At 41.4% G+C, this 23234-nt stretch overlaps 1 protein-coding gene across 1 annotated transcript in view; it reads right to left on the bottom strand.

The window, feature by feature from the left end:
- Window positions 1-2443: 2443 nt before the first annotated feature.
- MLLT6 (MLLT6, PHD finger containing) overlaps window positions 2444-23234 on the bottom strand; it is a 44464-nt gene continuing 23673 nt past the window's right edge. Inside the window, exons 8-20 of the mRNA XM_075177042.1 lie at window positions 22989-23084; window positions 21707-21836; window positions 16759-17191; window positions 14848-15001; window positions 14419-14524; window positions 13228-13294; window positions 12962-13089; window positions 12572-12733; window positions 12295-12371; window positions 10813-11135; window positions 10612-10696; window positions 10287-10496; window positions 2444-9565 (exon numbers count right to left, since the gene is read on the bottom strand). Coding sequence (XP_075033143.1) covers window positions 9524-9565; window positions 10287-10496; window positions 10612-10696; window positions 10813-11135; window positions 12295-12371; window positions 12572-12733; window positions 12962-13089; window positions 13228-13294; window positions 14419-14524; window positions 14848-15001; window positions 16759-17191; window positions 21707-21836; window positions 22989-23084 — 2013 coding nt within the window. The 3' untranslated portion in view covers window positions 2444-9523. The remainder of the gene's footprint in view (window positions 9566-10286; window positions 10497-10611; window positions 10697-10812; window positions 11136-12294; window positions 12372-12571; window positions 12734-12961; window positions 13090-13227; window positions 13295-14418; window positions 14525-14847; window positions 15002-16758; window positions 17192-21706; window positions 21837-22988; window positions 23085-23234) is intronic.

The raw sequence follows: 23234 nt of genomic DNA, 5'->3' as shown, positions 1-23234 counted from the left end.
CAACGGGACACCGGCCGATGATCAGCTGTGTCTGATCGCCGGAAACCCTCTCTCTTCACCACTTCCGTTCCCAGGATATTTAAACCTCACTCTGGCATCATTAGGGTGCCAGAGTATTGGTTCTCACCTCTCTAGCTTCCGTGTGTTCGTTGTTGACTACTGATTTCTGATACTTGGCTTGTCTTGACTCTTCTCCCGGATAACCCTCTGTACCTTGCTACCCGTACTGGATTTTGACCCTTGGACTATTCTCTCGCCTATCTCTGTGGTACTGCGCTTCCTTGGTTCCGATCCGGCCTGTCTGTTTTCTCGCTGCACTGGTGACTATCTGGGGGCCCCTGGTGAACACTGGGGGTGTTTTAGACTCTGCGCCTCCCAGTTTAGTAGCGCCAACACCAGTCAGTGGCAATTCCTGTGAAATACGTGACATGACCATAGGATTCCGGAGATTGGGTATATCCTGGTAATGAAATGTGAGTTCCCGAACTTTAACAACTCAATATCTTGTTTATTACCAGGATTTATTTCTTCTTTATTCCAAGATGATTCAACTTAGTGTTTAGTATCTATAATGACTTGATTGTAACATTGTTGACTTAACTTCATATGGTATCATTATGCCTCTAGTTATCTAAACAGAATGCTCTCCCTATACCAGCAATTAGTTATTGTTCGCACCGGTTTTATCTTTAAGTATTGCATTTATTTGACATATTGCATTATATGTTCTTGCCAGGTTTGGTTTTAAAGGCTTCTTCTTTCAAGCTGCCCTTACCCTATGTAATAACCCCTCAGCATGTATTCTTAGCAGTACATGCTGAGGGGTTATAATATACATGCTATTCAAACTTTGATATAACAAATGGGACCAGACAGGGGTGCACCTTGTCACCAATCATTTTTGCTTTAGCCATGGAACTGATGGCGGAAAGAATCTGGACCACCGACTCAATTACAGTTGTCACCATTGGTTTACTTTCTCACAAAATCGGTTTATTTATCTGGTCATCACTGGGCCCAAGGCCTCATTGCTTGCCCTCCATAAAGTTCTCCAAGAACATTAAGAAGCCTGATATTACAAATTGAACATGAAAAAATAGAAGCCAGAGCTTTTGCAATGGCTCAGGAACCCTTACAAACACAATATAAATATAACTGGCAAACTACCTCTCTGAAATACTTATGAATGCATATTCCTTCAGGGCCAAGCCGCCCTGAAGGAAAATGGAAGAGGCCCAGACTTGTAGAGATCATATGTTTAGAACTAAATTGAAAGGTGGTTTATCTGCTCCTAAACTTGAATCCTATCAACTGGCATGCCTACTGGACCAACTTAAAGATTGGCTAGCCTCCTCTCGCTCAAAGTCATGGGTAGATATCGAATGACACTCCTCTCATTCATTTCCGCTAGAAGATCTGACATGGTTAACCAAAAGGCATAGTTCACTGACTGTCACCATGCTTAGGAGCATATTTGATACTTTAGAAGCATGGGACAAAATGGTAAAATCCTTTGGTGAGTTTGAGCTCCCATCCTACCTTTCTATCTCCGCTCTTACAAGCCTATATCTAACCAACTGGCATGACCAAGGCTTCTCTAAAATTCAGGAGCTGTATGAGAGCTCCTCACTTATCTCTTTTGGAAAAATACCACATCCCATTCTCAAGATTTTTAGATTTACAAGTTCAAAATTTGACCTAATGTATCCAAATGTTGCTTGAAGAAATTGTGATGGGATTGATAGCTAAATACATATTTTTTTAATTTGCCCTCTGGTGCAAAACCTATGGATAGAGGTTTTTGAATTAATCTTCTGTACCACTACCTGAACTGGCCCTCTTAGAAATCTCAATAGCACGACCAGATGGTACTAGCTCAATTCTAGGAAAACTTAGTCTCCCAACATTTGTCTAAAATTCAGTGTCTTTCTCTTTATTGCTAAATTGTGGATAGGTGTAAGTGTTTCTAGTATGCTGTCTATGCCAACTGTTTATATATTGCTGTCTATGCTGTTTATATATTTCCTTTTCCTAAAATAAGCTGCATGCAGTCACTGCAGATACCGAGTGGGAAAAAAGATGGCATATTCTTTGCTTCTAAGATAGCAATAATGTAAGATGAGGCATAACTGGTTTACTGTAATATATATTATTTGATATTATTTAAATCCTTTTTAAAATCAGGAAGATAAGTAGCATCAATGGTCCCTATTGCAAGAGTCGTTTTACCTCTACTTGTGTTGCGCTCCCCCCATTGTTCACCACAGTTTACCAAAGGTAGCCAGGAAGTGGGTATGAGCTCTGATTAGGTTCATAAAAGAACCCAGGTAAAGCTGATAAATTCTTATTTTCTGGTATTATTATACTCCTATACCATTTTGCCATGTATTTTTCATATACCTCAAAATTATTATTTCATTAAAGGAAAATAATAACAAGCAAGTTAAAGTAAAACAGATATTTTATTTAAACAATTAAAGAAGAAACAGTCTGCCATTTATTCCTGCAGAAACGGACAAAGATAGACACCAAAAATATTTACAAATCCCATGGGGAGTCACATGGGCACTATAAAAAAAGGAAAAAACATTTTCTTAAAAAAAGCTATTCACCATTGCCACATTTTTTATAAATCAATAAAAATACATATTATAAATTAGCGAGAATTTTGAAAATGTTAAAATAACAATGTGTATGCAAGCTGTATTCATTCCAAGACTGCACATGTGTGCTCAGAGTCCAGTGCAGCATTCATGCTTTGCAATACACATGATATGTGCTCAAATGAATCCTAAATATAAGAAAAATCTTGTACGCTTGTATGTTGTTGTGGTGTCATTAAGTGCAAATTGAAGCAGACCTGTCACTACATACAGTGGAGGCAGCCATTTTGCGAGTTGAACCAATATTCCACACATTACAATTTACTAGAAACTAGTGACATCACTGAAGCGTGAGGTACAATGCACTTCATACGTCAGTGATATCAAAAGCTGCTATGGAATTGATAAGGTGAACAGTGGTTCAAAACGCAAAATGGCTGCCTCCAGTGTGTGTAGGTGACGGATCCACATTAAGTGTCCACTCATCTGTTTGCAGACAAATTATACTGTAGTTGTTGAGCTTGATAGTTGCCCAACCCACCAAAGGGTAAACTTCCTATACTCACAAACAAAACAATGCTCTATAACACTGTTATGTACAACAAATCCTGCCTCCCTTATCTAGCAGAAAATGTATAGGCCTGGACATCAACAAAACAATTTAAAATATATGTATTTTAAAATAATTCCATAAGATACAAACAAAGAACAGAAATGTATAGACCTTTTTGATTGTGTCTGAAAATTGGTTTATGAATATAAAGCTGTGCAGAGAAATATATAATTAGCTTACGTCTATCCCCAGCAAAAAAACCAAATGCAAAACATTTTCTTATATGTGAATGCTGCAGCAAAATGTGTGCACAGAAATACTAATAAACATCCATCCTTGATTTCAACAGCCCTAACATGCTAGCAGTCTCCTGCCAATAGTCCATGAGACATGTACAACGTAAGATACATATATATATATATATATATATATATATATATATATATATATATATATATATATATATATATATATAATGATTTGGTTATAATTGCACAATATGGATTTCAGAATTGTATTTATTAGGTCTAAATCAAAACTTGAACCAGGACAATCAATAAGGGTCTTTTAGAATTTACTTTTCACAATTCCCTTCATTTTTGCCATGTTGGTGATTTTGTAGCTTTTCTTCCAATTCAGGTGGTGTTTTAAGACCAATCTAGATAGTGACTGGACAGAAATCACAAACATGACAAAAATATGTCTCATGACTACTTTACCCTCAGCCTCCCCCACCCCAAAAGGCTCCACATTGGGTATTTTTTATTGCACGTTCTTCACCCACTCTCCCCCACCATGTTTTTTGTGCCTTGGTGGTAACGCATATGCAGATGTACTGAGAGATAACGTGTTTAGAAACAGTACATAAGCTGTAAACCCACCAGCACCTGTTACTAAAAACCCCATAGATTAAGATACAAAAGGGTTTCCACAAAGCTATGAAATAAGAAACGACATCCAGTGCACCACAGGTACTGACCGCACAAAAGGCATATGGCCTATTTAGCAGCCAAATACCTACAATATATCTATATATCTACTGCCCAAAGCGCTATGAATAAATGGTTATTGAATAATAAACTAAAGAAGTTCAGCTTTGTGAAAAATATTTTGAACACAGTTCCTCTGTGTGTGGTAAAAATTTTTTATTTATTTGTTCTCACATTATGTTTCCACCACGGAGAAAGCGTATTATACTGCGCACAATATGCAACTGCTGCACTATGGCTTCAGTCATGCTCGCTCCCAGGCGGCTTGCACCTACGTCACCATTCCCTTGTCGTGCAAGCACAGCAGAAACAAGTGAATCTAGATTTGTTTAGATCAGAATAGTTCCGAATATCAATATCATATTTATGCAAAAATACTTGTCTTTAAATATTTATGCAAATGGACATTTAGGGCCTGAGTCATTAAGGCATAAATATACCGAGCGCAACGTACGTACACTTTAGAACGCCTGTAAGTTTGGTATTCATATGCCCGAAATCATCAAGGAGCGGATGTGAAGAACTGTGTATGTAGTAATGACACATGATGTAGGTTTACGGTGCTCTTCTAGACACTGCAGGATACATGCAATACCTATGTAGAATATAAACTCACGAAAGAACGCACAGAAGAAATAAAAACAAAAATCTCTTCAAATAATGTTACCTGTTAATAATATAGGCATTAATGAAAAAAATATGTAAAAAAAAATAAAAAAAAATTTAAAAAAAGTTTTCATTTTTTTTTTCCTATGAAAAACAATTAGGCTGTTCTTAATGTCTACTGTACATAACATAACATAACAGTTTTACACTTGCTCCTGATTGCAAACACATGTTTTAGCATACATATCCAGCCATCATCACCAGCTGGAGCAAGAGATACGTAAAAAAAACAGCTTACTTCTGCATGCGCCTGAACCAGACTTGGATGTTGCTGCACGGGAACGTCCTTACTGTACATTGCCTACATGCATTCGCCCCTACCCTACCGTGTTCCTTCTCTGAAATCGTAGGGTCTAGCACGTGTCCCTTGCGCTCCAAGACGATTTGGACGCTGCTACTTTCTTTGACATGCACAGAATTAATGTAGGGACGATACGCAAAAAAAAAAAAGGCAGATACGCTCCTTAATGACTCAGGTCCATAGACAACACTACCATCATCTGACCTCTTCATTGACATTACTAGAGTTCTACTCACAAAACCATAGAATGTTAGTGAAGTTACTGACATGGTAAATTTTTATACATTATTTTACTGGTCTAAATATCTGTGAATTCCACCAATGACAGCTTGGCGACAGAAATTATGGCAAATGCTTAATGAACTAAAAATTGTATCTACGGGTAAAGGAAACATTTTTTTTTACTTTTCTGGCAACAGAAAAGATGATCTGGACTGGCCATTATAGTTTCCAGAGGACTTGTAAGTGGGCCCCACTAGCATGTTTCAGTCATGGAAAATCCTAGAGATGAATCAGCACTTTAACAACTGACATAAGCCGACAGCACATATACAGTGATATTGGAGGGAATTTCAGAAACCTGGCCTGATATCAGAGTACGTGTAGACACAAAACAATTTGTAAATAAATTGCATAATTTGCAGTCTAAAAATCCAGTCAGCCAGTGTGTGTGGCCATCTGCACTAACAGGCCCCTAAATGGTCCAGCCTATGGCCAGGTGTGATGAAATGGAGAACTGATCATGACACTCAGGCACCTTGAGCAGTAGCCCATGTGTAGCCAGTACTGAAGGAGATCTCAGGATCAACTAACATGGTTCATTTTTATCTTCTAAGTGACATGGTGAGAGCTGGAGGCATTTCCCTTTTTGTCAGAGGCAGAAGTCTACGATGAATTGACATACACAAGCTAAGTTGAGCTGACATTAATCACCTTGAAATAATGTCTTTGACTTTTTCTGTAACACTGAAAAAACAAGCTCCTAAATCAGGGGTAGACAGCCTGCCACTGTGAGCCTTATTATTTGCCGGCCAACAGAGGTTACAGACAAGGAGAATGGTAAACGAAGAACTAAAAATTGTCAGTCTCTAGCTGCCTACATCTGTACTACTAGTGCAATCGCTGGAACCAGGCTAAGATACCATGTGAAAAGGAATACAACAATTCCTGGCTGAGAAGAAAAGATCTGTCATGGCTACTATAGTATTGGCAGCATTATAACACACTGCAGGACGGATGAGAAGACACACAATATTTGGTAGGTAAACTATATAGTACAAAGAGGATAAGACATGCTGCAGCATCCAGAACAAACCGGTCTGGTTTGAACCAACAATCTAGCCATGTGACTAGGCTGACAGGATCTTGGTCATAAGATATCAGAAAAATGCAGTGTATATTATGTATAATGTATACTATATTACCTTCCATTAAACTATATATGCTTTTTGAAACAGCATTAAATTTATTGTAGAGAAAAGTTCCAATATTTAACACTTATGGATAGATTTAGGCATCCTGTGGCTCTGTAGATGTTGCTGTACTACATGTTACACGTGCCTTGGCAGCTAATGGTTGGTAAAGCATACTGATACATGTGACTCAGCAATGGCTGGTGAGCAACAGCTGCCTAAGCTTGCCTTAAAGGAACAATTAAGCAAATAGAAACGGCTCACTGATTATGCACGATGAATCGTAGATCTTGCATTAGGGAATGAAATAATCTGGATTGAGCTCTCTCTGCTCCCCTTGTACAGCTCCATATTGGGAAACATTATTGAAAATGGATGAATGGGAGAAAAAGGAGATATTGCCCAAAGCAACTATTTGTCTTCTGCAGTTTAGAAAATGAATACAAAGGTCTGACTGGTTAGTATTGGTAGCATCACCTTTGCCTGGATTGTACAATTGACTTGAGTTGACACATCCAAAACCCCTTACCTCATTTTAAATATTTCAAAGATATTCTAAAAGTAATTCATAATCGATTTAAGTTGGTAAGATTCTCTGCTGTGTACTATTTAAAGAGACTTGACCTCCTCAATGATCTAAAGTTAGTTAACGGCGCTAATATTGCGAAAAAAGCAGAAAAGTGAAAATGGGATGTAAATCTATTAGTAAAGAACCACGTCAATGGAAATTCACCTTCCCCTGATTTAACAACTGCTCAACTGACTTCAATTTCAGTAGCTTCCCCATAAAAATGGCCCCACTGACTTCAAGTATTATAATTTCCCCATAGAAGCCAATGGCTGTATTGAGTTCAATGATCGTATTTTCCCAATAAAAAAGAAATGGAGTGGTTTTCTGATGAGTCCAGCTATTTTTAAGAAAAAAGTGGTCAAAGGTGTGAACATCACACCAATGCTTCTTAAACAGGTGGAAAATGGGCAACGTTGAAGAATTGACTTTGATTTCGTGTTCAGGTGAAAGTGATAACTAGTACAATCCAGAGGCAGAGTTACGGACACAATATATAACTATAAAGGGGAGCAGGAAGGAGGCAATCAGTCTATTAACATATTCATTTCCAGTTTGTTTATATCTTGTAGCTTTAGAACTCATTTCACAGCAGATCTTTACGGGAATTAGTACACCTACATTAATAAAGTTGTGCCAAATCTAAAGCAGTTCCAAGACTTACAATTTGAGAACAGAGGATTTTTTTATGCCGTGTATACTCCTTCCCCATGGCGGCCATACTCCTTCCCCATGGCGGCCATACTCCTTCCCCATGGCGGCCATACTCCTCCCATGCCATTAAAGGAGCAGTCTACAATGTCAAGGTAAAAGCATAAAAGAAAATGAATACTAGTTTCCCAGATAAAGGCAATCGCTCCATAATATACAAAGCACTTAAAGACATAAAAACTTGCCAGAAGGATACAAATGGCAAAACAGGTTAGGCTACAGCAGTGGGTGATTTCCAGGTCATTCTATAGATTGCACATGTGATACTTCTTATTTGACTTATGATTGTGTGTGGAGATCAGGAAAATCTGAGCTGCCGGGGCTTACATGTTTGAAAACTCTTGGACTATATAGGTAGGCAACCTATAGCTCGCCAGCTGTTGTGGAACTAAAAGTCACAGCATGCCTTACCAGTCACAGACATGCTAAGACTTGTACATTTTAAAACAGACATAGGTTTCCCGAGCTATAACAAAGAACAAAAGCTCCAGATTATCAGGAGACTGCAGTATCCTTAATGTTGGTGACTGTTGGTCATACACAACATTCAAATGTTCTGTGTCATGAGAAGAGATGAGAATTGATTTATTTATTCTCTAATGCAAACGCAGGCAACCTGTGTTTTGTCAGCTGAACTACAACAACTAGCATGTTGTGCCAGTCACAGATTACCCAAGTCTGCCTTAACAAAAAAACAATTCCAATCATGTACATTACAGTCATTGAGATGCATTAAGCAACGTGTGGAAGGTGCAAAATCTAGGGCTACTGAATGCTCCCGAGAATTTTCTTACATATTTATATATATGTTTATATTACACAGAAGACGAGCCCACTGCAAAAAGGATCAATAAACTTCCTAGCTATTTTCCCCAAGAGACACAAATGGACAAATAACTACATCTTGTGCTAATGGAATCACAAATAAACCGCTACATATATTGCTTTGTGAACAAACTAATAACTCACAAAAACACGGCATAACTGGGGTCAAATAAAGAACAAAAAAAATAAGTATATATGTGACCAATGAAAGAACATATGAACGCACACATCTATAAAATAAGAGTCTCATGTACATAAAGAGACACAAGGACAGTGCAACTGAGAGAAGAACTTGCCGGCACTCATCCTTCACATGGACTGATACTTTGTATCACAAGGTGCTTCAGGCTCCGCTCCTGGTGCCGGAGAACGGAAAAGGGCATGGAGTTTATGGAGTTTTAAGATGCCAAATGTACAAAATTCAACTTTCAAAAGGGAGAAGAGTAAGAGAGGAGAAGGGGTGGCTCAGACCCCCAAGTGGATGTAAGAGAAGAGGCCACAGCGGAGTGTAACATCTAAAAATATATACATATTCACAGTGCTCTGTATGACACGCACATACCAATGTGCTCATTCAGTGTACTGTATTATATGTACTGGAAAGCAAAAAAACCTGCATGACACATACATGAAAAAGGTGCTCTGCTACAATAGGACTTGTTGTTCCACATGGAACAATGGAAAAATCCATGTTTTTTTGTATGTGTCTGGACTAAACTGACTTTCCTGAATAGTCTACACTTTATCGCCTCTACTACAGTCTAATAAAGATAGACATTGCTCTGTAGACATGTGCTGTGTCCTCCACAAGATGTGGGCATCCTCTCTTTCCTGATCCAATTCTCCAATGTTGAACAGGGACAGATCAGCTGTTGTGGATTGCTGGGCGTTTGGTTCATCCCTTGTCATGATTTGTGGGTGTCTTCTCACCCCCTCTCTGCAAAACAAAATGGATATGGGGGAGATAAGAAATACGGAGGGTGGGCAGAGTTACAGTAGCAGTGAAAGGCAGAATGTTACACGACTGAAGAAAAGAGGATGCACAAAAAAGGATATCAGTATGAAAGTAAAATTAAGATGGTAAAACAAGGAATTGAAATGTGATGTTCTTCTCTGACCATCCTGTATATCCCCTCTCTCCCTGTGATTATTTTTCCTGAAATGTACAATTGTTTGCTTTACCCATTTAAACTTGGAACCATTTCCCTAACCCTATGATTATTTCCATAACATGTTTTGCTGTTTTCTGTACCCCCTTCACTATGTATTTTCCCATATATTAGGGGGGTTCCCCAATGGAAATGCCAGTAAAAGAGTGGGCTTGTGTTACCGCTCTCAGCACTGGGGGACAAAGTACTTCCATAGCTCCCAAAAGACTTGTACAGAAGTGCTTCCATAGAAATTGTAGAGCTACTGACTGCATTTAATGCAGGAGAAAAGAGCAGCATTACTTTCAGTACAACACACAGCTTCAGGTAACAGGGGAGGTTCCCAAAAGGGAAATGTATGGAGAGGGAATATTTTTTTACTATCCCATGATTATTTTCTTTGCAACCTTGCATTGTCTTATTTTCCTCCATTTATACTTTTGCTTTCTTTAACTCCCCCCCTGACAGGGAGCCCGCATGAACCATATGATTATTTTCTCTCAAACATACTGCTGCTTTCTGTACCCCCCCCTCGCCTTGGGATCCATGGAAGGGGGGGGCCTGTGCAGTGAGGATGGGCGGAGCAGGTGACGATGCCATGGTGCTACATGTTGATGTCACAGGGAGCAGAGACGGGGCAGCTGGCGATGTCATTAGACGTTGTAGGTCCCGACGCTGCTGGATGTGTTGAACAAGTTGGTACAGGACATTTTGCTGTTCCTAGGAAAGCACAACACCAAGACAGTTACATAATAAAGGCAGTGGACCAATTTTTGTAAAAGAGGGGGCTATTGTTAGACCTGAACAGCTTAGGACAAGTGGAGATTACTCATACCACAGTGAGATGAGCAGAGGTGATCTGCTGCAACTGTTGTGCTAGCTGTCTCTGCTGCTCTGACAATGTGCTCAGTGGGGAGAGGCTGCAAATGAAATAGAAGAACAATAACTATTGAGTTTCTGGCAGGAAGGGAAGTGATGTAAAACATGAAAATATTTTCTAGCTTTCTATATTCCAGCACTCAGTTTATAATCTCACCTGGTTGGTATGTGTGTGCTGGCAGTCCCGCTGCGCAGCGGATTCTGGGTCTGCCCTGCTGACCCCTGCATACCTCCATTGATACTTCCCAAAATGCTATTTAGTGACAGTGCTCCAGGGTTTCCAGAAAGTGCTCCAAGAAGAGGAATGGCTGCCAGTGTGGAGGGGCCTCCAGGGCCTGCAGTTCGAGCCAAACCGTTCATTAGCTGCTCTGCTCCCATGGTGGGAAGTGAGGAACATGTCTGAGAAAGAGGACCTGGGGGTGGAGTGCTATGCAAGGACAGACAGGAGCTGCTTCGGCTGGGGCATCCGGAGTGTGGGTCCTGTGAGGCAGAGGCATAAGAATACAAGGGTCAATTTAGACAAGATAAAAATATTTAAATAGAGTTTAGGAAAAATATTTAAGGACAGCGGATGCTGGGGAACAGAACGACAGTTAGCGTGTGCAAAAGAACAGGACAACAGAACGACGGGCAGCAGGAGAACAGAAGAACAGGACCAGTGGGCAGAGAATGGAGGGTGGACGGGAGAACAGGATCAGTGGGCAGACGACAGACAGAGCAACAGATATAGAAGTGTATAGTATGGGGCGCATAGGTCAACCAGTGGGCATGCCACTGCCACACGCTAACCAAAATAAAAACAGCTTTATTTCACAAAACAACAAAGCAGCATGCAAGGATATGACATTATATCGCCCCCTGAACCAGTACAATTTCCACGCAGTACTGGAGCCTCTCCTATAGTGCCTGCCTCACTATCCTTCTGCCACCCCAGCGTATCTCTCTTTCATGACGCTCCTGTTTGGCCTCCAGGTGCAAGGGAATACAGGCTTACCAACCCTCCCCCTTTCCCAACACTGGTGTAATCCTGTGCCGCCCTGCGGCCATCCCCCTTACCCAGCTCCAGCACCAACTTGTCACTATCAAGATGCAAGCTGAGGAAGCACTAAAATCATTGGCTAGGTTCTGACCGTGACCTTATCCATGTGGAATTTCTATGTTCTCCCTGTGTTGGCGTGGATTTCCTCTGAATGCTCGTGTTTCCTCCCACAGTTCAAAAACATACTGGTAGGTTAATTTGCTTCTGACAAAATGGACCTCAGTACGTGTGTGTATGTTTGGGAGTTTAGACTGTAAGCTCCAATGGGGCAGGGACTAATGTGAATGACTATATATTCTTTGCAGAGCACTGCTTAATATGATAGGCGCTATATAAATAATAAGCAGGAGCAGATGGTTGAAACCATCACCACCTAGGTCAACGGGGTATGTGGTCACTTAGTTATAAAAAGAAAAAAAGAAAATAAGCATAGCAAATAATCAAACAAGATGATGATTGAGATATAGGGTTGTGATACTTAACAATAGATAATGGATGAGGAAGAAAATAGATAACTGTAACAAGTGAGCATTGTACCAACCAGGACTGCTGACAAATATTAGGTTGTTATGCACATTGACAGCTCACATTTACCCGCACCTCAGAAGGAGAGTTTTCTGTACGAATGCTGCTCTTGGAAGTGGGACTCCTATTGCTCAGAGAGTCATGGAAGCTCACTGCAGATGTAATGGAAAAAATAATATAAATTTAAAGTAAAGAAAAGGTGGGATATGAGGAAATATAAGAATGAAAGCATTCACGAGTGACAGCAGAAGAGGCTGCTGATAACTAAGAAAAAAGTTAATGCAAAACAACTGCTATGAAACAAACATCAAGACAGAGAAAGAGATAAGTAAAACCTGAGGTAGGAACACACCATTCGGGATAATGGCCGGTGGTAAGTTGGGGGGGAAAGGACAGGACAGCTGGACATTGAGTAGCTGCAGCTTCTCCTTGCGAGCGGTAAGAGTCATAATTTGATCCTGCAGGGAGCGATTCTCTTTCTGCAGAGAGTGCAGCGCCTGGAGCATGTCCACAACTGTGTAACAAAATGTAAAGCAATTACATGGACAGCAACTTTACAACATCAATCTGCAGACCTACTGAAGTCTGTATGAGCATAGGTAGTTATCACAAATGGACACAAACTCATATGTAAATTCACAACAGTGTGACATGTGATAAATCCCAACAAACTTTCATCTTCTTGCTCATATGTCACTATTAACCCCTTATTCCACTCTGAGCCACTAATGGCAGGTCTTACTGTTAACGCCTGCCTCTCCATGTTTCTCCAGTAGTTGCTCTAGGTTGGCTGTGATCTGTGGAACATTCTCACCCTGAGTAGTGGAGCCACTCGGATCAAACAGAGGAGGGAGGCTACTGATGGGAGACCTGAGGGAGAAGGACAAACCAAAGACAGTTTATGTTATTAGTTGTACATCACTACTGATGTAAATAGAACCCAAGCACTGATTCACATATACGTTGCTTTATAAAGGTAGACATCTCTGCTTTATCGCATATACTCACATGGAGGACAAACTTTCTCGCGGGGAACTTTCTCTACAAACGAAACTGCAATCTTCCATCTCAGGCTCTGTATAAGAGAGATGCTCGCTCTTAGTGTTAATGTGATCTCATGCATACTACATGACAAATCTGGTTAATAGGAACTCTCATTGGTCACTTACTTTTTAACATTACTTAATGATCAATATATGCTTTATTATAAATATGTACATAATTATGGTGTGCTTTTTAGAATTACATACGTAATTATGATGGTTTTCTATATTTTTAAACATAGATATTCCACATTTCCAGGCACAGTCACTTAACTGTCTGCTTATTTCTCACCATAGGCTTCAATTTGACACTAGACTTTTAATTGATATCTGAGGGATTTCTACTCCAAGAAGGAAGCTTGTTGTTGTCATGGTAACACAAGAGTGGGCCTCTCAATGCAACAACCACAGAACCTCTTGTATCATTAGAGAAAGCTGCAAAAGAGTAACTAAGTGGGTGCTCTACAAAAAGCTATAAATCTCACATGTTCTCGTAAATACACATATCTGTTGGGACACAAACATGATTTCTGTACACCTTTATATGTTAGCTGCAAACTTGTATCTAGCTGTATTTAATCTACAACTACCATCATACTTGGGCACTGGCTGATGGACTATGACGACAACTGCAGTACACCAATGTATGGCTTGCCTCTTGCTGCAAGTAAACAATTTATCCTCTGACAAAGCGATTCACTAAAGGTCTTAATGGCCATCTCAGAGTGTGAAAAACATGTACACTTTGTAGATCTAGCAATAGATGCAACATCAGTTACATGTTCTCCAATACTATAAATTATCTCTTTCTTTTATTTCTTTATAAAATGGTTTGAGTCTTCGGTAGTCTAGCATGTTCCTTTTTAAGCATTGTGCGAATGTTTTTTGAGAGCACCGGGAAAGTGGCTATAGTAAATCAATATGTAACGTTTGTATATGTTGTTACAGCAGCCATGCTTTGAGGATGCGCTGACCACTGTTACGTACAGATGCATCACCTGCTGGCTTCATCAGAACATATTTCCTATTTGATGCAGAAAAAAAAGAATGTACGCGGTTGACGTTTACATATACACTCTAAAGAAAATGTAAAAAAAGCCACTTTATTCTGATAGCTATAAAGAAAGATACCTGACATAATTATACTTCCGTTTACCTGTCCTACTGCTTTCGACCTGGCTGAGGAGCGGGGGCATGGATAGGGGACTTCCAAAAATGTGAGATGAGGGGATGCTGAATGTGGAGCCTGCCAGTGAGAATACCTATTGAAGAACAAATACAGAGACAAATAAAAGACAGAAACACTTCATCAGACGCACGCACGCACACGCCACCCTTGAATATTTTTCTGTATGCTTTGAAATATACACTGTTAGCTTGTGCCGGCCACTGGAGTTTATGTGCCTAGAAGAGGTTTGCCATATTGGCCTGAAAAAGTATAAATGTTGGGGTATATTCCATGCAGAAGCCAGTCAAATTGTTCAATTCAATTATTATTTTGCACACAAGAATAGAATACCAAGCACACTTTGCGAATAGAGTATAACATTTTGTTTTGCACAAGGCTTTGCTCCAAAACTCTGACCTGTGTGGTGGAGGCTGTGGAAGATGGAGTGATAGAGCAGGCTCTGCTGTATGGAGGAAGGGAACTCTGGTGAGACAAGAGGCTGGAGGGGAGTGGGGTGCTGCAGGCTGTCCTCACTGAGATGGGGTCCTTATTACTGGTGTAGATACCTGAGGTGAGAAGAATACACAGCATCAGTAAAGAAATGAGTGTAACAAGAGTGAGAACTATAAGGGTGATCAAGATCTACCAATTGGTAAACTAGATCTGTGCCTAGAGGTATTTGGGACATTTTCTGAGCTTTTTGGTTTATCTACCAATTTAGTCAGCAACCATTTGAAATTATCCAGAACATAAAGAAAAACACAAACAGCCATAAAAAACCCATAAGAACAGCAAACTATCTAATTTAAATGGATAAAAATATAAACCTGTAATTACAAATAATTAACATATATCTTGAATTTCTAAATGGTATCATTATCAAATATTTATACAGCGCCACCAACTCCGCTGCACTGTAGAGAACATTTATCATTCACATCAGTCCCGGCCCTATTGGAGCTTACAGGCTAAATTCCCTAAGATACACAGAGACTAGAGGTCATTTTTGTTAGCAATTAACCTACTAGTATGTTTTTGAAGTGTGGGAGGAAACCAGAGCACCCAAATCCACGCAAACACGGGGAGAAGATAGAAACTTTACACACATATGGCCCTGGTCAGGAGTCTAACTCATGACCCCAGAGCTGTATCGTGCTTCTCCCATACCAGGGAACTATCCTTTCAATTAATTATGTTGTAATCAAGTGCTTCCAAATCTCTATAACATGCCCTATATCTTGATTTGTACCATTGGGACCAAATCTTGTTGTACTTATGCCCTGCACTCCTGCTGGTATACATATACCTTTCATGTTTGTGTCATTAACAAGCACGCTCCATTTTTGGAGGTCAGGGGAGTGTGTATCGAGTCAGGTTTTGCAAGGATAAATTTTACCAAAGTTATCAGATTAAGTATATATTTATAAACTATTTTACTGGTAATATTCTCCAAGGAGACATCATATAGACACAACCTGGCTTCAAGATAGGGGACTGCAGGCACTGTATTCATAACACAATGACTACTCATTTTAGAAGTAAATCACACAGCACGAGGATGAATCAAAGATCTTCTCTTGCCCCCCCCATATCCAAAGCATGGCTCTACAAATCCCTATACTGGCTTCCCAAATCTCCCATAATCCAATTCAAATTATTCACCCTCACCTACAAAGCCCTCAACCCCAGCCCTTCGCACATCTCTAGCCCTATCTCAAAATAGTCTCCCTTATGCCCTGTTAGATCTGTCGTCTGTCCACTGGTCCTGGTATCCCGCCCACCCTCCGTCCTCTGCCCACTGGTCCTTTTCTTTCGTTCTCCTGCTGCTCGACGTTCTGTCGTCCTGTTCTCCTGCACACACTAACTGTCGTCCTGTTCCCAAGCATCCGCTGCCCTGTTAGATCTGTGCCTCAATGATAACCACTTCCCTCTCCTGTCTGCAAGACTTCTCCCGTGCTACTACCCACCTACTGAATTACCTTCCACCCCTCCAAATCTTTAAATGCTCATTGAAAATCCATCTCTTTACTAGAGCCTGCCCTACTCCCACTGGTACACCCTTCACTTGTCTCAGATCGCCCCTTTCTCCCATTAGAAAGTGTGCTCTAACCAGCAGGGCCCTCATATTGTTTATTCTCACATCAGCAATTGTCTTGCCTACATTGTATGATACCTATGCTCTTTTCTCCAATGTCCAGCACTGCGGAGCAATGTATTGCTTTACAAATCAACAACAAAAATAATAATAATAATAATAATAATAATAATAATAATAATAAATGTAACTAACACTATTACCCATGCACAAGTATTCCTTCTTTACCTGAGGAGAGCAGGGGTGAGTCCATGCTGACACAGTGTAGAGAAGAAGGGTGCATATAATGCCGGGGTGGCAGGGGCAAAGTGGAGGAGGCAATGCTGTGTGGTGGGTTATTTTTGCTTCCCCGGGGTCTTCCAGGACCATGCCTGCTTTTTCTGCTGCCTTTGTGTTTTTTCTCTCGTGGGGTCTCCGCTCCTTCTCTGCCCCACTTCTGTGGTCTGTGCTCACTGGGAGAGGGGTCCCAAGGCCGGCTGTGCGATGATGGCTCACTGGAAAAGCGCATTATGGAGCCAAAGCTGGAGAAGGTTAGCTCTGGAGGTGAGGACGGTGTGGGTCTGGAAGGTCTACCCACTTCATCAACATCTTCTTCTTCATCATCTTCCTCTTCCTGCTCTTCCAATTTGGGGAAATTGACGAGGTCAGGAGGAGAAGAACCACTACCTGTAATGGGAGATCTGGTAAGATTGCAGAAAATTATATCTACAGATGGAGCATGTTATTTTGGAGAACCAGCACCATCTTGCCTTTCATCTATAACAGCAGCTCCGTATTGTTATTTTAGAGTGGCTAGATTAACATGACACGCTCCGAGGTCTGTTCACGTTATATGTCAAAATGAATCATCATCATCATTTATTTATATAGCGCCACTAATTCCGCAGCGCTATACAGAGAACTCATTCACATCAGTCCCTGCCCCATTGGAGCTTACAGTATAAATTCCCTAATATAGAAATACACTCACACACATAGACATATACATACAGACAGAGAGGTAGAGACTAGGGTGAATTTTTGATAGCAGCCAATTAACCTACCAGTATGATTCTGGAGTGTGGGAGGAAACCGGAGCACCCGGAGGAAACCCACGCAAACACAGGGAGAACATACTAACTCCACAGAGATAAGACCATGGTAGGGAATCGAACTCATGACCCCAGTGCTGCAAAGCACAAGTGCTAACCACTAGGCCACTGTGCTGCCCAATCATGCTCCATCTGTACTTATAGTGACAGATCTGGCAAGATTAGAGAAAACAACAATTACCTATAGTAAGAGAAATGGTAAGAGTAGAGAACACTGTACATACACATAGGGAGATAGCTGGTAAGAGTAGAGAACACTGTACATACACATAGGGAGATAGCTGGTAAGATTAGAGAACACTGTACATACACATAGGGAGATAGCTGGTAAGAGTAGAGAACACTGTACATACACATAGGGAGATAGCTGGTAAGAGTAGAGAACACTGTACATACACATAGGGAGATAGCTGGTAAGAGTAGAGAACACTGTACATACACATAGGGAGATAGCTGGTAAGAGTAGAGAACACTGTACATACACATCTGATAAGAGGAGAAAGCACTAGATATATGTATAATATTAATAATCCAGGGACAATGCAGATATACCATGATATTGTGGTAACCATCAGCGTGCAGTCTACCTTGTGAACCTGACAGCATGTGTTTGCAGCTACACACATAGCTTCCAACATCACAAGATGGCTGCTTATGAATGTGGCACATCAAGCAATACATTCAGACTAGGGGGTAAAATGTATAATAGTGCGGGTTGTACAAGTCGCCGGAAATCGGCGAGATGACAGCTTAAATTTAAAGCGGCGCTGCCTTATAAAGGGAAGTTTCCCTTTACAAGGCAGCGCCGCTTTAAATTTAAGCTGTCATCTCGCCGGTTTCCGGCGACTTGTACAACCCGCACTATGATACATTTACCCCTTGGTGTCCCTTATTTACCGTCCATAAGTCCCCAAGGGATCTCTGTGAATATCATCACCAATGGCCATCTTCAGTCCTGTGTCCTATCCCACTCATTTTTACTGTGTTGCATAGAGAAAATTGTCTAGATGAGTGAATCCCAAACTTTCTCAGTTCGAGGCACCCTTAGGGTCGCCATAATTTTTTCAAGGCACTTCTAAGCCAAAATATTTGCCAAATAGTCCCCCGCCTTGCTGACCCAGTTTACCACCGGCCCTTGCCACGGCATCCCTGTGAGATCACTGTGGCGCACAGATTGGGAACCACTGGTCTAGGGCATTCTCTGCAAATTTAACTCCAAAGTACATTCTTGAAAGCAAAACTCAATTTGTAGTATAATCCTGATAATACACCTCACTTGATAATAAAATCACTGCATTAGAGATGGGAAAGGGGACTATGCTATAGAAAAGAGGATTTTTATACTTAAGATAAATCCCTTTCTCGGATTCCATTTGGGGGACACTGCTACCATGGAGTTGTAATTGGAGCGTGTGGAGTTGGCACTTAACTAGTTAATTTTGTGGCTGCTGACAGACTCATCCCTCCTGCAACCCCCTGTAGCTAGTCAGTGTATTCTAAAGCCCTCAAGGAAAGGGAGTCGAACTACCAAGAAGCAAACAGCAGAAGAACAGAAGGGAGGGAACACAGTGTCCCCAGATGGAATCAGAGAAAGGGATTTATCTTAAGTATACAAATCCTCTTTTTTCCTTCATCCTATCTGGGGGACACTGCTACCATGGGGACGTACCAAAGCAGCCCCCCTAAGGGAGGGACCATCCTGGAAGCCCAGCTCGTACCATGCTACAGCCAAAGCTAGCATCTGAGTACGCAAACCCACTGAACTGATAACATTTGGTGAATGTGTTGCAGGGTCTCTATAGTGAGGTGTAAATGCTGACGAAGAAGCTGATCTGAGGGGGCTTTGATCAGCAAGTCGTTGAAATAGGCCACTATGCTCACCCCCATAGACCAGAGACAGGCAGCCATTACTGCCATGATTTCTGTAAATACTCTGGGCGTTGTGGCCAGGCCAAAAAGAAGAGCCCTGAATTGGTAATGAGCCGCTCCTACCGTGAAGCGGAGCAATGGTTGGTGCCCTTCCCAGATAGGTACATGAAGATATGCATGTCGAATATCTATGGACGCCAGGAATTCTCCCCCTTCGATTCCATTTATCACTGAACGAAGAGACTCCATTCAAAACCTGTCTATTCTCAGATGCAGATTTAAAGACTTTAAGTTCAAAATGGGATGGAAGGTACGGTCCAGCTTGGAGACCAGAAAAGGTTTGAATAGAATCCTTGGCGTCTCTGATTCTCTGGGACCGGGCAGATTACTCCCACTAAAAGAGAATCTACACAGTGCAACATTGCCTGCATTCTGTTCTGGTCAAGGGGCAAGGAAGTTGCAAAAAACCGATGAGGGGCTTGACTTAAAAGATCTATGATATATCCCCTTGCCTGAATCCAGGGATCTGGAGAGGATTTTATCAACTGTTCTGTGAACAGTCGCAGACGCCCCCAACCACTCCTGCGGCCGTGAGGAGAGGAGGGTGTAAGTCAGACTGCTGGCTTCCTCGGGAGTCTGGCCTGGTGCCTGCTTCCCTTCCTCTATAGGACGGGCCTCTAAACCCAGAAGACCTACCTCTGCTTGTCTGACCTCTAAAGGCGGGGCCTCCCCGAAAGGGCCGGTGAAAGGAACTAAACCTCGGAATACAAGGCTTTAGCACATTAACGGAAAGGAAAGTACTCTTCCCCCCTGTTGTCTGACAAATAAAGTTATCTGACTCTGGTCCAAAAAGTACAGAGCCCGAATAAGGAAGGCCCTCCAAGGCCCTTTTAGATTCTGCGTCAGCTTCCCAGAACCGAAGTCAAAAAAGGTCGTCTAGCAGCTACCGCAGCAGCGGACATAGAAGATGACAAGGATGCCTCATACAGATACCCTGAAACTTCCTTCAGATGTAAATCCAGGGGAAGAAGGTCTGAATCCTGCAATCCCTCTGCCAGACGGTCAGCCCACGTTTCCATCGCCCTAACAACCCATGCAGAAGACAGCATGGGTCTAAAGGAGGTTCCCGCTATACCCTAAATGGATTTTAAAAATCTTCCCACCTTACGATCAGTGACATCCTAAAGATTGGCGGAGCCCGGAACTGGAAGCGTAGTCTGGCGTACTGATCGTGCCACCGGTGTATCCACTCTAGGAACTTGTTCCCAGCATGCTAGGTCATCTGGCTGTAAGGGGTACAAGGACATAAACCTACGTGGAACCACCATTTTGCGATTGGGCTGTGACCAGGCCGATTCAGCAATCTCCCTTAATTCCGAAGAAGGGGGAAAATAAATCATGTTTTTTTTTAACCTATTTGAATAACCCCTGGTTAACTGGTCTAGACTTGTCAATGTACACAAGATCTAAAGCCCGCCGTACTGCCAGAACTAGATCCTCAATACCCTGGTTTCTGTTAGAGTCATCCAGGTCTAAGACCTGTGTCTGGAAATCTGACTCATGCAGAAGTTCCCCGTCCTCATCTGATGATGCCTCAGAGTCAGAGACCAAGAAGAGAGGATGGCTCGCTCTGTACCTCTTGTTTCTAGACCCCGATGGTCCTGGGTAGTCTAAAAACCGGTTTAATTTATCTATAACGCTAACCAAAGCACTGGACCAGGCCGGTTCCCCTTGGGAAAGGTCTGAAGGAATAAATGAGGATGGAAGGCCACCTATACCTGCATTCTCCTTTTGTTGGGACAATATCAGCAGCCACAGTTTAACTAGTTAAGTGCCAACTCCACACTCCCTAGCTACAACACCATGGTAGCAGTGTCCCCCAGATAAGATGGAGAAAACTAAAATACTGCATTTACCTACAGAGAAAGTCATACTGAAGAACTAATATGATGGGTGAAGGTACAGGTAACTGCTTGTAATCAGTGAATAGTCAACAGAAAACCCATTCCACATATAAAACCTAAAGCTTGTCAAACATGTGCCCTGCTGCAAGAGAAAGTGTAAGTAGTGACTGTAGAAATGAGAGGAGACAAAATAGAACAAATTGAAACCTTAAATGAAAGATTATTACCTACATAGAAAAGTACAATATGTCTTCTGACAGTTCTAGAACATAAAGGCTAATACTACAAAGAGACACAAATACATATTGAAAAGATACCTGTAGATGAAGCACCACCAGCTCCCGATGCCCCTTTGCCAGTTCCTGATTTGCGACCTCTGTGACCTGATGGTTTCTTTCCTTTCATCTCTGACCGTGGGACCTCTGGACTGTCTGTACTGCTTTCAAGCTGTATGGAGCCAATACAATACAAAGCATGAGAAGGTTCAATCTACGTTTGAAAATTGGGGTGAAATATGTGCACCAGATATATCATGAATCATAGTGACATAAGCATTTGACTTTGACCAGATCATAAAAGCTTCTGCAATGGCTGCTCCACATTTTGTGCCACCTCGATGACAGATACACACGACTGCTGCGTCATTGCAAGACTAAATTCACAAGAGGTGTACATGAAGGGTCCCAATGCAAAGAGTAAAACTGTTGAGAATCTTAACTAATGCCAGAGCAAAAAAAAATCAATAGGAAGTGTCTATTTCCTGGCACCGGTCACAGCATGTGGAAGAGTTTGAAGGCGCATCGATTAATTGGGAAATTTTTATTTTTGAATGAAGTAAAAGAGATCACTAGCAACATTATGGAGATATCACTGCAACTTCTGCAGATTTTATTTGTATAATTGTAATACAACTCCTAAAGACATTGTTATTAATCTCTCCTCCTAGAATCAGGACTTGTAACTCTAACATGCACTAGAAACAGGAGTGATACTGACGGGTTGGGTGCGAATTATCGACTACATAAAATCTGATAGCAGTTTCCCCAATAGGAGAAGTCCAATTTTCAGCTTTCCTACCTGGAGGTGAGAACGACTGCTTGCAATCACTCCTGCAAACTATTCCGGGCAATGAACATGCCTGCGTGTCCAAATCACGTCAGGTTAAAGTGCGACCCAGACATTCTCGGCATTAAGGTGGGCATTTAAGGAAGCGCCGCGTCTACAATGTAGAGTAAACATTCTAGACTCGGGGAAACTGCTGTCGGATTTTATGTAGTCACTGAAGTGACTACCACCGATACTAACATATATTGCAAGTAAGCTGCCAAAGGAGTAGTCTATGTCAATGCATACAGCTTGTGTGTTTAAATAATATTTAATTATATAAACTATGATAACATGGTTATATGAATTGATTTGTGATTGTGCCAGGATAACATTGGCAAACCAATGACTATTTAGACAGAAAATTAAATGACAACTTAGGAGATCAGAACGGATAGTCAGTCAGTAGAGAAGTGGTTTATTGGAACATCTGAAAAGCTTTATGTAGAGGCACCTGTGCATTTTAGAGGTGGAGTTCAGGTAGAACACAAATACCTTCTCTACAGAGATTGGCAGCAAAGGAGGGGCAGTTATGTGACCCGGTGAATCACGATGTTTCCGATGCCGAACTCTTTCCCTGTCCTTGTGGCTCTAAAACAAAATATACAAATGAACGATATTTACACAAGGCCAAATTTTACAATTCCAAAAAAATCACCAGAATACAGAGCCCCGACTGAAATAGCATGCACTATGTTTCCAGCACTATGACTGTGTCCACCACTTTCTGCATTATGACAG

This window comes from Mixophyes fleayi, chromosome 6 (assembly GCF_038048845.1).
Source record: "Mixophyes fleayi isolate aMixFle1 chromosome 6, aMixFle1.hap1, whole genome shotgun sequence".
Lineage (NCBI taxonomy): Eukaryota > Metazoa > Chordata > Amphibia > Anura > Limnodynastidae > Mixophyes > Mixophyes fleayi.
This window is presented reverse-complemented; position numbering and strand designations above follow the sequence as displayed.